Here is a 16058-nt window from a genome sequence, read left to right as displayed (position 1 = left end):
ATGAATAAATATGTAGAAATAAAAATATGTTTTAAATAAAAATCCTTAAAACACTTGACTACAAAGAATAAATTATATTAGAAACACATTTAGTAGGACTCGATGGTTAAAAATTACCAACTTGAATAATTGCTTTAAATGAACTTGATCCTCCATCTAGTGGATGAATCATAAAATTACAAGTATTATAAAAACTGCATTGTAAACCAAAGGCAAATTGTATAGCCCCACATCTGAGGAAGTGATTTTTAAAACGAAAACGTATGGTGGAGCATTAATGTGCTGTTTCTGTGGAATAAAGTGAACTGAAGTGTGCTGAGCCATCTGTGTGTTTTTTCACAAGTTTCCTCTGGTAAAGTTTACTGAAGTTCAGTACATGAGACTAAAATCCGTAGACTTCCACCAATTTTCCTGTCTAAAGCACTTTATTAACACGGGCTTGCCTTTCTCTGTTCAATTTTCCAGATTGGTTGCTTTTACTTGTAGTTCCTCAGCTGCTGGTATGTGATGTTCTTCATCTCACATTGCTGCAGTCCTTACATATGGGTAGTCCGCTGTCCTCGGTCGGCCCGAATACCAAAGTATTAGGCTGACGTCGGTCAAGGCGCTTAGAACTGACCTCAGGACGTCAGGGTATAAAAGCGCATGACCAACGTCATATCCTCAGTCTTTTTTGCCGCATGGTCCGATGCAGAAGCAGCGTTGCAAGTGCCGTTCGGCGTTCTGAAATTTTTCGAGTTCGGAGTTTCAGACCGAATCCAAGTTGGCTAAGTACCCCGTTGGGGAATATTTTGGTTTTTTCTTGCCTCAGTTTATTACCGGATGTCAGAAAAAGTGAATAATTGTATTTCTTGTGGGAAACAGATACCGCATAGGGATTATCACTCTTTGTGTATTCCTTGTTTGGGGCCTGAGCACGACGTAGTCGGGTGTCGCTTTTGTGCTAGGTTTAATAAGCGCACCATTAAACGAAGGTTAGATTGCGCTAGGTTGGTCTTCGGTAAGCGGTGCAATTATAACATGCCGTCGGATACTCCGACGCCCGCTACCTCGAAGAAGCGCAAGGACAAAGCGGTTAAACCTAGACAGGATGAGTCGTCCGTTCCGGACGCCGGTGCTTTAGAGGCTTCAGTGGAACCGGTGGTTCCGACGGAGGCTTCTCTGGAGTCTCAGGGGGAGACTTTGATTTTGCAAGATGTGGCCTCTCAGGAGGCAGGTCAGGCTGAGGGGGCTTCTCAAGTTACTATACTCCCCTCCCTTCCCAGGGTGATTAGGCCCTCTCCTTCTGTTTCCAAGGGTTCTTCTAGAGGCAGGCCAGGTTTGTCTTCTGCTGGTGTCAGTCCTAGTTCTGCAGGGTCTGTACCTAAGAAACACATGCTTAAAATGGCAGAAGATTTGATTACTCTGATTAGGGGTTCTATGCCCCCTCCTGATAAGAGGCCTAGGGTGGAGCCAGAGATGGAAAGTTTTGAACAGGCTTCAGATGATTCAGAGTCTTCGGCTGAAGACTTACAGGAATTCACGCCTTATTCTGATTCTGATGCAGAAGATTCCACTCCTTCTGCTTCTCCTCCAGAGGATTTTTCTTTTTCAGAAACACTTCATTCTATGAGGGAACATTTTAAGTGGGAAGGTCAGGATTTCTCCGACTCAAGGAAAAGGCTAAGGGAATTTTTGTTTTTACCTCAGCACAGACCCTTGGCTATACCCCCTGTTCTGGATGTTGTGCAAGATGTGTTTTCAGAGGCTTCCCTTAATCCTGATTCTCTGCCTCCTGCGCCAGTTAAACCGGATAGGTATTACAGGGTGCCTGAAGCGCATAAATATCTTTATAAGAGCCCTAGGGCAGACCCAGAAACTGTTAGCCAGGGACCTAAGGGTGTCAGGGCCTCTGTTGTAAAGAATCCAGTTCCTCTAGATAAAGAGGCTAGAGCCTTGGATAGATGGGGAAAAAAGGTCTATACCTCTTCTACTCTAGCAATGAGGGCTTTGAATTGCCAATTTCATATGTTGAAGTATCAGAATTTTCTCCTTTCTCAATTGAAATCTAAAGTGGATGCTCTGGCAGAGGGCATTGAGTGTAAAGAATTACAAGATTTGGTACATGTCTCTGAACAGGTGGGTAAGCATTCCTTACAGTGTGGTTTTGATGCTTTGCAGGCCTCTTCTAGGGTGGCTGCCACTGGTTCAGTTCTCCGCAGGCATGCCTGGCTGAAGGATCAGAATTTATCAGACCATGTTAAGACCAGGATTTTGGATGCTCCTTTACAGTCTGAAGTGTTGTTTGGCCCACCTGTGGAGTCAGTCTTAAAGAAAATGGAAGACAAGGCTAAGTCTATGCAGACTGTTAAAGATTTTTTGCAGGTCCAGCCTCCGAAGTTTAGTAGAAATTGGCCTACTAAGGGGTGGATGTATCCTTCCTCTGATTCTCAGTCTAGGGGTAGATCTAGACGTTGTAGGGGCAGAGCTCAGAGTACTTTCAGGCCTAGAACATGGAGTTCACCTGCACAGTCTTCGAGTGAGGGCAGGGGCCAGTCCTTTTGTAAACAGGCCCAATGACCTACTTTTGCAGCTGCCAGATTCTTCTCGCCTGGCAGCACCTTTGGGAGGAAGGTTGGCACTCTTCAAGGAAAATTGGCTTTTGATTACCCAGGACAAATGGGTATTGGATATCATACACCGAGGTTACAAGTTTTATTTCCATACCTTGCCTCCTTTCAAAGGCATGCCAGACGTTCCTCCTCAGCAAAGACTAGAAGCTCACAAACAGATTGCTCTACTGCTTCAAATAGGGGCTATACAACCGGTCCCTTTGTCAGAAGTGGGCCTAGGATTTTATTCTCGCCTGTTTCTAGTACCAAAGAAAGGGAATACGTGGAGACCAATTTTCCTCAACACATATCTGGACATTCCAAAGTTCAAAATGTTGACGTTACAACAGCTTTTACCTCTGCTGGGCAAAGATCACTGGATGGTGACTCTGGATCTCAGAGGCTTACCTTCATGTTCCTATCAGGCCCAGTTGCAGAAAATATCTGCGTTTTCGGACTGGGACTTTACATTATCAGTTCTCTGCATTGCCCTTTGGCTTATCTACTGCGCCCAGAGTGTTCACAAAGGTTCTGGCTCCAGTGATAGCCTTCTTCAGGCTAAAAGGAATACAAATTTATCCTTATTTGGACGATTGCCTGATTCTGGCTCAAGAAAAGGACGAACTTCTTCATCATCTACAGTATGTGATGGCAGTGTTAAGATGCCTAGGGTATTCTGTGAACGAAATAAAGTCCAGTCTAGTACCCTCTCAGGACATGTGCTTTCTGGGTGTGAGACTGAATACAGCATCCCAGATGGCCTTTTTGACCCCGGACAAACAAAAGAATCTTTCTCTTTATTTCCATCAATTGTCTCGTCAGTCCAGGCTGACTGCAAGGACAGTCCTTCAAGCCTTGGGGTTCATGGCATCTTGTATTCTGGTGCTTCCCAATGCCAAACTGCATATGAGGAAGCTGCAATGGTATCTCAAAAATGTATGGACACAACACTGCCAAGATCTGGACACTGTCATTCAAATAATACCTTGCATTCAAAAGGAATTTTTGTGGTGGGCTCAGGAATGTCACCTAAACAAGGGACTCTCTGTGACCCGGCCAGAGGCGAGTCAAATTCTAACGACAGATGCCTCAGATAAAGCTTGGGGAGCTCATCTGAATGGAAAATGGGTACAAGACACGTGGCCTGCCAGACTTCAACATTTGCACATCAACTTGAAGGAGATGTTAGCAGTCCAATTTGCATTGATGGCTTTCAAGGATTTACTTCTCCCAGGACAGGTGTTGATTCAAACAGACAACACAACTGTCATGTGGTACATCAACAAGCAAGGGGGAACTCATTCGTACCCTCTTTGCAGGCAAGCAATGATTTTGTGGGAGACTGCTCTCAGTTTACAACTGAATCTTCAAGCAAGGTTTCTGCCAGGAGCACAGAACTCCTTAGCAGATGTGTTGAGCAGACAGATAGTGGATCCCCACGAATGGAAATTGGATCCTCATGTATTTCGAAAGTTGACAGTGTTATGGGGAACTCCAGACATAGATCTGTTCGCTTCTCCACTAAACTACCAGTTGCCAAGGTTTTGCACAAAAAGGTTTCATCACACAGCTTGGAGGGTGGATGCTCTGTCATTCAGTTGGAGCAATCTTCACGTCTATGCCTTTCCACCACTGCCTCTCCTCCCAAAGGTACTTCTAAAGGTCAGACAGGACAAACCATCCATGATTTTAATAGCTCCAGATTGGCCTCGACAACACTGGTACCCATTACTGAGAAGTTTGGTACGGGAGCCTCCATGGCCTTTGCCTTCGATTCCACACCTGCTGTCTCAGGAGAACAGTCATTTACTCAATGTCAAACTTCAGTCTCTGCATCTAACAGCCTGGCATATTCTGTTCTAGACCCTGGAGGGTCTCAACTTCCACAGCAAGTTTTGAATGTTATTTTGGAGGCCAGAAGGCCTAGTACAAGGAAAGTTTACGCTGATAAATGGAGGAGATTTTTTATTTGGAGTAAAGCAAAGGACTTTGATGTTTCCAAACCTAATTTAAGTGTTTCTCTTCAATACCTTACTGAGTTATTGGACAAAGGTTTGTCTTTCTCCTCTATAAAGGTTCATGCTGCAGCCATTTCTGCTCACTATGACTGTGATCCACCATTATTTTCTCATCCTTTGTTTAAGCAGTTTCTTAGGGGCAAAGAATATAAGACCCCCACGGAGAGCTCCTACTCCTGCTTGGGATCTCAATTTTGTGTTGGAGAAACTCACTCTACAACCTTTTGAGCCTGCAGCTACTGCCGATTTAAAATATTTATCATGGAAGACTGCTTTTTTGTTGGCCATTACCTCTGCGAGAAGGGTTTCTGAATTACAGGCCCTTATGGCAGTTGAGCCTTTCTTAATTTTCCATAAGGATAGGGTATCTTTGCGTACTAATCCTTCCTTTATGCCTAAAGTGGTTTCTAGTGTGGCTTTAAACCAAGCTATTCATTTGCCTACTTTTTATGCAAACCCCCAAAATAAAGGGGAAAAGATTTTGCACACTTTGGATATACACAGACAGTTGCGATATTATTTGAGCAGAACTAAAGGGTTCAGACAGTCTCAGCAGTTGTTTGTTTCTTTTGCTTTGGGTTCTCAGGGCAAACCTGTTTCAAAACAAACTATTTCAAAGTGGATTGGCTTTTGTATTTCTTTCTGTTACTCCCATCATGGTAAGGAGATTCCGGCTGGGATCAGGCCTCATTCCACTAGGGCTACTGCCACTTCTACAGCTTTTTTAAGGGGGGTGGCTACTAAAGATATCTTGGAAGCAGCTACTTGGAGTTCAGTGCATACTTTCTCTAAGCATTACCACCTTCCACTTTACTCTAAATCTAGGGCTGGATTTGCCACTGCTATTTTACAGGGCATTTTAGCAGCTCCTAATGCTTTATAATTTTACCAACCTCCCTTACCTCTGCTTTGGGATTCTACCCATATGTAAGGACTGCAGCAATGTGAGATGAAGAACATAGTACAGTTTTGTACCTACCATAAATGTAGATGTTCGAAGATCCACATTGCTGCAGTCCAATTTACCCTCCCTCCTTCCCCTCTGTTTTTTGGGGTGGTTGTATGGTTTGGGTTGTACATATTGTAAATATTGTATATATTGTTGGTACATGGGTGGTTGGATGTGTTTTTGGCTATGCCCTCTCTTTTTGGGCCTTCTGACATCTGGGGCAAGAAAAGACTGAGGATATGACGTCGGTCATGCGCTTTTATACCCTGACGTCCTGAGGTCAGTTCTAAGCGCCTTGACCGACGTCAGCCTAATACTTTGGTATTCGGGCCGACCGAGGACAGCGGACTACCCATATGTAAGGACTGCAGCAATGTGGATCTTCGAACATCTACATTTATGGTAGGTACAAAACTGTACTTTGTCTCCATTCCTATCAACTGTCCATATATTTGGCCTGTTCTCAGAAAATGTGGTTTTATGGCAAACCACTGTGGATTGAAGTTGCTCATTGACAAACATTTGAGTTTCAGACTTCATATCTTTCCAAAAATGCAAGCTAACGTAAAACCTGTTATTCTAATAACTTTTTAAGTTCGAAGTGCACTATTTATAATGTGTCACTATTTTGGGCCTTTGCCCCCCATCTTTGGCATTGTCCAGATTTATTGTTTAAGCGGTTGAGAGGTACGTGTACCTATGTAACCTGTGTTGACATTTTTGGCACATATAGCTGCTGGAGAATGTCATTCAATGATGTCTGCAAGAGAGTCCATATTTGTAAGACTGAGACCCAGCTTTTAGGAACTTTGATTTAAAGCATTTTTATATGAAGTTTAGATGTTTAGTCTCTATACACTATATAATGGAGTTGGAAAAAGTGGTGTGAAATAGAAAGTTTACTGAACTTTTTAAATGAAAGTTGATTTTCTTTGAACCGTATTTGCATACTGATTATCGTTTTGTTTAAGTGCAAACACCGAAGACCCCAGAGAGTCAGGATGAACCCATGGAGACCACAGGCTCAAAGAAATCTGGCCTAGCAGATGAAAGGTGAGATTAACACCTTGTAATCAATTGTTTGCAGTAAGCAGTTTATGTAATGCTGTTCTGTTTGATTTAGATACAAAGTTGTAGCATCATGTTCATTTTGCTTGCTGGAAAAATGACTAATAGAAATTTAAATTTCTTGTTTTAGCATGCTTATCTTGCACAAATACAGTCCATATAAATCTTTAAGGAATCTATACAAACTGAAGTGTGTGAGAGCCGCTGATTACTTGAGCATTCTTGTAAATGCTATTTTGACTCCATTGAAACTATATACCAGAACACCACTGATTAGATATGTGGTCAGAAAGTATTGCAGAAAAGCAATTTGCAGCATTATTCTTGGAGTATACTGCTTTCACAACTGCTGTCAAAAGTGCTGTCAAACATTTTGGCATGCTTTGAGAGAAAATATGAAGCTACATATACACTTTTGTACTTGATAAATGCCAACCCCCCCCTCCACCCCTCCCCCCAAAAATGTAGGAAATTGTCCTTTACTTTTAGCTTGATTTCCAAGCATGCAGTGTTTTGTTTTTTTGTTCTATTTTCATTTAAGTAAATCTGAGCTTTGACTGGCAGTTTTATGGCCTTTAAAGTAATTGAACTTGTACCATTGTGGAACATCCCTTTGATTCTGAGGAATTTATATTCTGTAGATGAACATCACCTGAGCAGTAGCTCATCCTCATAGGAAGAGGTTCTCAGGTTCAATTCTCGGCTGGGGTGCCTTCTCTGCAGAGTCTGAATGTCCTTCCTGCATTCGTGTGGGTTTTCTCTGGGTGCTCCTGTTTCCTCTCACATTCAAAGACATGGGTCTGAAGCATTTCTCCCTGGGCCTTTGCTGAAAATGGTCTTTTGCCTCTGTCCCAGTCGGACTTGCCTGGTAAAGAAATGTTAAAATAAAATTTTTCAAAGTTAGAACTGCAGCACTTTGATCAGCATAAATGGCATTCATACTGGAAGAATCCCCCCCACTTTGTTCCTGCTGTCCTCCCCTGCATTTTGCTCTTGCTGATCACCATCCCCTTCACAGCCAAAATTGACCCTTTCATTCCCCCATAGTCGTGGGTGGGAATGTTGAGGGGTCAAACCTAGATGTTCATCGTGCATACAGCTGCAGTAATCACATATGGGTTCTCTGCCGTCAGGCGGGTCCTCGGTCGGCCGAATTCCAAAGTCTAGGTCCGGCGTCGGTTGTTGTCGCTTTCTTTCCTGACATCAGTGTGACAGGGGTATACAAGACACAGCCGACGCCATATTCCCCAGTCTTTTTTGCCGCGCGGTGCCCGAAGCAGAAGCAGTTCGCAAGTGCCGGTCGGCCAGCTCCTGAATTTACGAAAAATTGGAAACCGAAGTCTTCTTTAAAGCTAAGTACCCCGTTGGGGAAACTTTTCTTGCCTCAGACCGATGTCAGACAAAGTTAACAATTGTATTTCTTGTGGGAAGCAAATACCGCATAAGGATTTCCATTCCCTCTGCATACCTTGTTTAGGCCCAGACTAAGACGTCTCGGGCTGTCGTTTTTGCGCTACTTTCAATAAACGCACTATAAAGCGTCGGGCGGAGTTCACCCAACATTATTTTGGTAAAGCCTTTGATTATAAAATGTCGTCGGACACTCCGACTACCGTTTTGTCCAAAAAACGCAAGGAGAAGGACTGACACGCGAGGCCCGCGGTCTCCACCAACACCACACCAAAACCGGCTACACGTGGTCCGGTTCTCAGCGAGACACCTATGCAGTCCCTGACTACCGACGACACTTCCTTGGCGGTGTCTTCTGTACCCGAGACCGCAGGTACCTCGGCCCTTACTCAGACTACAACCACCGAAGCCACAGTGAGTGTTGAGCCTCCTAATGTGGACAGGTCCACTTCCACCCAGGGTGTCTTCAGACCCTCTTCTTCCTTTTCCATTAAGGCCTTTACTAAGTCCAAATTAGCCATGCATCCCAAGAGGCCTCTTGCACAGGGCCCATCCCCAGGCCCCATGCCGAAAAAGCAGATGCTTAAAATGGCTGAGGATTTAATTACTCTTATCAGGGGTTCCCAACCCCCTCCAGACAAGAGACCCAGAGTGGAGGAAGATTCTCCCTCTTCTGAACAGGGTTCCATTTTCTCAGAACATTCTGATGTAGAGGAACACTCGTACTCCCTTTATGAAGATTCTGATGCAGAACAGTCCATTCCTTCTGTATCTCCCCCAGAGGATTTTTCTTTTGGGGAAACCTTGCACACCTTGAGGGAACACTTCCATTGGGAAGGCCAAGACTTTTCTGATTCCAAGAAAAGGCTTAGGGAATTTCTTTTGTTACCTCAACACAGACATCTGGCTATACCTCCTGTCTTGGACATACTTGATGATGTTTACTTGGAGGCTTGTATTAATCCGGATTCCCTGCCTCCTGCCCCGGTCAAACCTGATAGGTACTACAGAGTTCCTAACTCTCACCAATTTCTTTTCAAAAGCCATAATGCTGATCCTGAAACCATTTCTCAAGGCCCCAAGGGAATGAAGGCCTCTACTGCCAAGAATCCATTACCTTCCGAAAGAGAATCTAGATCCTTAGAAAGGTGGGGAAAAAAGGTACACACCTCTGCCACCCTAGCCATGAGGGCCTTAAATTGTCAGTTCCATATGCTTAAATATCAGCAGTTTCTGTTATCGCAATTAAGAAATAAAATGTCTCAACCTGAACAACCAGATTTGAAGGAATTACAGGATATGATGCATAGTGCAGAACAAGTGGGTAAACACACCTGACAATGTGACTATGATGCCTTAGAGGCCTCAAGTAGAGCTGCTGTTACAGGATCAGTCATTCGTAGACATGCCTGGCTTAGGGAACAAAGCTTGCCTGATCATGTTAAAGCTAAACTTCTAGATGCTCCTTTACAAAAGGATGTACTATTTGGTACTAATGCTGAGGAGATACTACGGAAAATGGAAGAAAAAGCTAAATCTATGCAAACTGTCAAGGCTTTTCTACAGGTACAACCACCTCGTTTTAGCAGAAATTGGCCTTCTAAAAACTGGTCCTTTTCAGCCACGGACAAGCCCCAAAGAGGTAGATACAGGCGCACAAGGGGCAGAGGACAATCTCAAGGATCATATAGAGGCAGACAGTGGCAATCTGCAGCACCAAGAGGTGGCGAGGACAGTGCACAGCAATACAGAAAACAAACCCAATGACTTCCTCCTTTTCATGCCAAGCAAGTCTCAGCTGGCAGCTCCCTTGGGAGGAAAGCTGGCATTATTTACAAGAAATTGACATATCACAACAGACAAATGGATCCTGGACATTATAAACAGAGGCTACAGATTTCATTTTCATACTCTTCCAAAAATGAGAGGCATGCCAAACCTGCCACAGAATCAAAGGGCAGAGGCACAAAGACAAATTTCAAAACTCATGGACATGAAAGCTATTCAAGAGGTACCTACTCACGAACAAGGTCAAGGTTTTTATTCCAGACTATTTCTGGTACCAAGGAAAGGAACCGACATTTTGGACTTATCCATCCTAAATACATTTCTACTCATACCAAAATTCAAGATGCTCACATTACAGCAGCTTCTTCCCATGCTGGGCAAGGAGTTTTGGCTGGTAACATTGGACCTCAAGGAGGCATACCTGCATGTCCCAATCAGACAAAGTGCAGAAGATACCTCAGACTTCTTGCAGCTTCAATCCACTATCAATTCTCTGCATTGCCCTTTGGCTTATCTACTGCACCCAGAGTATTCACGAAATGCCTGGCATCAGTAATTGCCTACTGCAGACTTCAAGGGATACAAATTTACCATTATTTGGACGACTGCCTGATCCAAGCGGACAGCAAGCACATACTTCTGGAACATCTGGCTTATGCAACATGGTTACTGAATTCTCTGGGATACACAATCAACAAAGAGAAATCCAGGCTAACACCATCTCAGAAAATAACTTTCCTGGGTGCCAACTTGGACACAAACACCCAGATGGTCTATCTTGCGCCAGAAAAACAGGGGCAACTAACTCAGTACTTCAAAATACTAGCAAATTGTACCAGGCTTACTGCAAGGAAAATCCTGCAGGCTCTGGGCTTCATGGCATCTTGCATTCTTTTAATCCCATGTGCAAAGTTGCATATGAGAACTTCAATGGTACCTAAAAAACCTATGGTCTCAACACAGCCACAATTTGGAAACAATAATACCAATAATTCCATGTTTGCAAAAGGAATTTCTATGGTGGGCCCAAGCATGTCAAACAAACACAGGCCTCCCATTCTGCAAGCCTCAAGCAAATCAAGTCATCACAACAGACGCCTCAGATTACGCCTGGGGGGCACACATGACAGGCAGGTGCATTCACGGCAAATGGTCCCAAAAGGAAAAGCACCTTCACATCAATCAAAAAGAAATGCTAGCAGTGATAAATGCAATTACAGCATTCAAGGACCTCCTGCATCCAGGACAATTATTGATAAGAACAGACAACACCACAGTAATGTGGTATATAAACAAGGAGGAACACATTCTTACCCCCCTGTGCAGACTAGCCATGACACTTTGGAACTTGGCTCTGGAATGGCAAATCGAACTTCAAGCACAGTACTTACCAGGTTTGGAAAACACGCTGGCAGACAATCTAAGCAGAAATATGACAGATCCACACGAATGGAAGTTGCATCCTCAGGTGTTTACAAAGATAATCCAAGCGTGGAGGAGGCCAGACATGGATCTCTTCGCCTCCCACAGGAATCATCAATTGGAAAAGTTTTGTTCAAGGACCTTTCATCCAAAGGCCTGGAGGGTGGATGACCTTTCATTCAGTTGGACAGCATGGACAGTGTACGCTTTCCCACCTCTGCCTCTTCTGCCCAAGGTGCTCTTGAAAGCAAGAGCAGACAGACCGAAGATGATACTGATTGCTCCGGACTGGCCAAGACAGCACTGGTACCCACTCCTGAGGAGCCTAAAACATACTCCTCCCTGGCCTCTACCTCTAATGCCTCTTCTGCTGACTCAGCACAGCTACAAAACTCTTCACAGTCAGCTGAAAACACTCAATCTCGCTGCATGGAAAATTCCTTAACACCACAACAGTCCCTACTCCCCAAAGAGGTGCAGGATGTCATTCTGGAGGCCAGAAGGCCATCTACTAGAAAGACTTACTCCACAAAATGGAAACTGTTTTGCTCTTTGAATGAGAAAAAAGGCCAGGACCCTAGAAAACTGAATTTGCCTCTGGTATTACAGTATCTAGCTGAGCTGCTGAACAGTGGACTTTCATTTTCCTCCATAAAAATCAATGCTTCAGCCATTTCTGCAGAATTCAACACGGATCCACCGTTATTCTCTCACCCACTTTTAAGACAGTTCCTCAGAGGGGCTAAGAATATAAGACCACCAAGGAAACAACCAGTGCCAGCCTGGGATCTTAATTACATTCTAGAAAAATTAACATTGCCTCCCTTTGAACCAGCTGCCTCAACAGATTTGCAATATTTGTCCTGGAAAACTGCTTTCCTTCTGGCCATTACCTCTGCTCGTAGGGTTTCGGAACTACAAGCCCTCATGGCTGTGCAGCCCTTCCTCATCTTCCATCAGGACAGGGTTTCCCTTCGAACCAACCCGCCATTTATGCCTAAAGTGGTATCCAGGGTAGCTTTAAATCAAGCCATACACTTACCTACCTTTTACCCCAATCCTCAAAACAAAGGGGAAAGGCTGCTACATTCCTTAGACATCCATAGACAGCTACGTTATTATTTGGACAGAACAAAGCCTTTCAGGAAATCAGAACAACTTTTTGTGTCCTATGCTGTAGGAGCTCAAGGGAAACCTGTTACCAAACAGACAATTTCAAAATGGATAGGCCACTGCATACGATTTTGTTACTCCTATCATGGGGAAATCTGTCCCTACAGGCATCAGATCCCACTCCACCAGGGCCACAGCTACCTCTACAGCCTTCCTCAGAGGAGTTCCTACCAAAGATATTTTGGAAGCAGCCACTTGGAGTTCTGTGCATACCTTCACAAAACACTACCACCTGCCTTTATATTCCAAAACTAGAGCAGATTTTGCCACTGCTGTGTTGCAGGGCATTCTGGCTTACCCCAGTTCCACCTAGTGCCTACCACCCTGTGCGTAGTTTTGGGATTCTACCCATATGTGATTACTGCAGCTGTATGCACGATGAACATAGTACAGTTTTGTACCTACCATAAATGTAGATGTTCGAGTGCTAATACAGCTGCAGTACAGGTTTCCCTCCCTCCTTCCCCTCTTGGTAAAGGACTAGTGGCCAACACCTCCTCATCCAACCTAATTTGGGTTATCCTCCTATGGTGTATTTGCTTGCAACTACTGTTTTTTGATTACATTGCATTGCTTGAATATATATTTATATATATAATTTATGTATTGCCTTCCTTCTGGGGGCACCTGACATCTGGGGCAAGAAAGACTGAAGAATATGGCGTCGGCTGTGTCTTATATACCCCTGTCGCACTGACGTCAGGAAAGAAAGCGACAACAACCGACGCCGGACCTAGACTTTGGAATTCGGCCGACCGAGGACCCGCCTGACGGCAGAGAGCCCATATGTGATTACTGCAGCTGTATTAGCACTCTAACATCTACATTTATGGTAGGTACAAAACTGTACTTTTCTTCTCGCTCACCCTGCATCTGCCTAGAGGCAATCCATTGTTTGGGTGCGCAATGGTCAACTGTGCTATTCTGCCCCTCATTTTTACATGGAGAGGATGTCCAAAGAACTGCTTTGTTCCCAATAGAGAAATCTGGCATGCATGTGCCCCCTGAGCTTAACACCTGTGTCCCTGGAGTCTATTAGGGGAGCTAAAGTGACTTCTGAATTCAGTACTATTTCAAATGATAGGGAAAGCAGATTGGTTGTTAAGCTAGGCAAAAAGATGAAACTGCAAACCTATATTTTATGGCTTTGCAACTGCCAGACCTGCATTCTTAAATACCAGGACCATACCTTTACTCCCCACTCGAACAATCCTATACCTGCTTGCAGTGATGAAGTCTTACTCAGTTCAGTCAAGTCCAGACTGGTTTGCAGCTGTGCAAGCTTGCCTTAATGTACCATCCAATCTGCTGCTATCTGGTTGGTCACCAGGAGAATTACTTCCCTGTCAAAAGAATGTTAAGGTGCAGCTCCTTGATCCCCTGTTTGATAAGGGGTTGCTCTTCTAACCCCCTCTTATTGTTTTTAGAAAGCTTCATTAGGTGAAGTGTGGAGTGCACATTCCAGATTCCATAGGTTCATAGGTGTTTACTAGGCTAATGACCACAGGGCCTTTTTAAGCCTAGACATCCATCCCAAATCTCTGACAAGTTCTGATGCCCTTGATTAGTGTAAGCAGGGGCTTGAGAGATGAAACGTTTAAAGCTAGGGCATGGGAGATGAACCGTTTACAGGTTGCCTGTGCCCATTAGAGACAGACATAGGTGCCAAACCAGGGATAAATTTCCTGTTCATCCAGTTGTCCAAGTTGCACTTGAATTGAGTTAGGAAAGAACTCTGCTCCGCATAGATGGGGAGCCTGTTTCAGAGACTGGGAAACTTCTGTGATTACATACCTCTCTCTCCAGCAGCTCTTATTTATATCACAGGCAAGGTTTTTCTTTAGAACAGGTATTTCTGGTGCTGTTTTGCATATGCAGGAGGGCCATCAGAATGCCCTGTGTCAGGCATAGATCTCCCCTCAAAAGCCTGTAGGAGATGGAATACAGAGAATGGGCCTTGAGGCGTTTTGCATAGGACATTTTACTTAAGCCTTGTATTCTTTTAGTGAGGAACCTCTGTGGATGTTCCAGTTGTTGGATATGCCTGGTGGGGTACATACCAAAGGGGTATTGTACTCCATGATAGGTCTGATGAATGCTGAATACAGTGGAACAATGACTTCCTTGGACTTGGATGACGTACCTTTGTCTTATAAGTTGCTTAACATAGAATAATTTCCTCACTACTGTAGATATGTGATGATCAAAAACTAGATTACTATCTGTGTCCCCAAGTCCCTGACTACTAGGTCAACTCTAGGGGGGGATGTTGTCAATTTGATAGTTACCAGGGGTGGATGACTTCCCAAGGGATGCTATTATGCATTTCTTGGCATTTAGTTTTAGTCCATGGCTCTAACAGCAGCTGTTTGTCAGCCCCTTCTGGAGAACACTTGTGTCAGTGTTGGATTCAATGACTGTTCCTAATTTGCAATCATCTGCAGATTTAGTCGGCCAGAGATCACTGATATTGGCCTTTACTTCAGAGAAGTAAATGCCAAAAACGAGTGGTCCAAGGACTGATCTCTGAAGGGGACTCTACTTGTGACTGGCCTCTTTGTAGAGGTGGACTCCCCATTTCTTCCTGGGTCCTGTCTGAGCCATTTGGCTGTCCACTGGGTGACATACAAGTTTGTATCTAACCTCCTGAGTTTAACATTGCCTGAGTGGGGTAGTGTGTCAGATGCCTTGGCCAGGTCAAGGTAAGCAGTGTAAACCATTTTGCCCTCATCCACTCCCAAATACCAAAGCTGTCTTCCCTAATCCTTATAAGCAGGAGCAGTGCAGACAACCTGAGGATAAGAAAGACATTTAAGAGAAAATGGCTCAGGAAGGTAGAGGGAGAACTGGTGGCCACAGACCCACCACTTCCGGGGAACAGCTGTGATTATTCTAGCCTTCTTCCCCTCAAAAAGTCCCAACCGGAGCAATAGAGACTGTATCTATGGGGCAAGAGACAAGGGTTTGCAGAAGGTATAATAAAAGGACTCCTGTAGACCTGTCAGATCTGTCAAAGCCAAGCAAGTCCTTATAAAAATATTCCAGTGTTTCTTCAGACCCTTTTCCTGCTTCTAGGCTTCAGGATTGCCTTGTTATGCTAAACCTCAAAAATGCCTTGATTCTTGCACACAAGCAAGTTGGGCAGTGAATATCTTTTTCCTGAATTGGTTGGATGTGCTTCTCTGCTTTCACTCTTTCACCTTCTTATGAAATGTAAGCCTAGCTCTTACTCAGTCTCAGCTTCTCTACAGTCTGTGAAGAGAAGCAGCCTGTACGCTGCCTACGCTGCCTGTTATGGCAGACCCCCTTCCCAGTCTTCAGCTGCAAAAATATTACTGTTGCTGGAGAAGCTGGTGTACAGTCTGTGTATTTATTTTTTATTTGTTGATCTGGAAGTATTTAAGAATTGGGCCATTGTGCAGTGAATACTGACCATGTATGCTCTGTTGCACCTTTGCAGTAGTTAGCTAGAATCTTACTGAGGTTTCCGTGGTGGATTCTTGTCTTTAGGTGCATGTGCTATACAGATAATATCCCACCTGTCCTTAGGTTCCTTCCTGTCTCATCTCATTTGCAAATTGGCTTTAAACAGAGCTCCCCCTGTTTATTTTCTGTATGCTCTTGTTGACAAATTCCCAC

At 44.1% G+C, this 16058-nt stretch overlaps 1 protein-coding gene across 1 annotated transcript in view; it reads left to right on the top strand.

Moving 5' to 3' along the window:
- The window catches only part of MCM3 (minichromosome maintenance complex component 3), a 398684-nt gene that overhangs the window by 368880 nt on the left and 13746 nt on the right, over positions 1-16058 (top strand). Inside the window, exon 16 of the mRNA XM_044061704.1 lies at positions 6530-6611. Coding sequence (XP_043917639.1) covers positions 6530-6611 — 82 coding nt within the window. The remainder of the gene's footprint in view (positions 1-6529; positions 6612-16058) is intronic.

This window comes from Protopterus annectens, chromosome 2.part0 (genome assembly GCF_019279795.1).
Source record: "Protopterus annectens isolate FY-2018-M chromosome 2.part0, PAN1.0, whole genome shotgun sequence".
NCBI lineage: Eukaryota > Metazoa > Chordata > Ceratodontiformes > Protopteridae > Protopterus > Protopterus annectens.
Note: the sequence above shows the minus strand (reverse complement) of the source record. Positions and strands in the feature narration are given on the sequence as shown.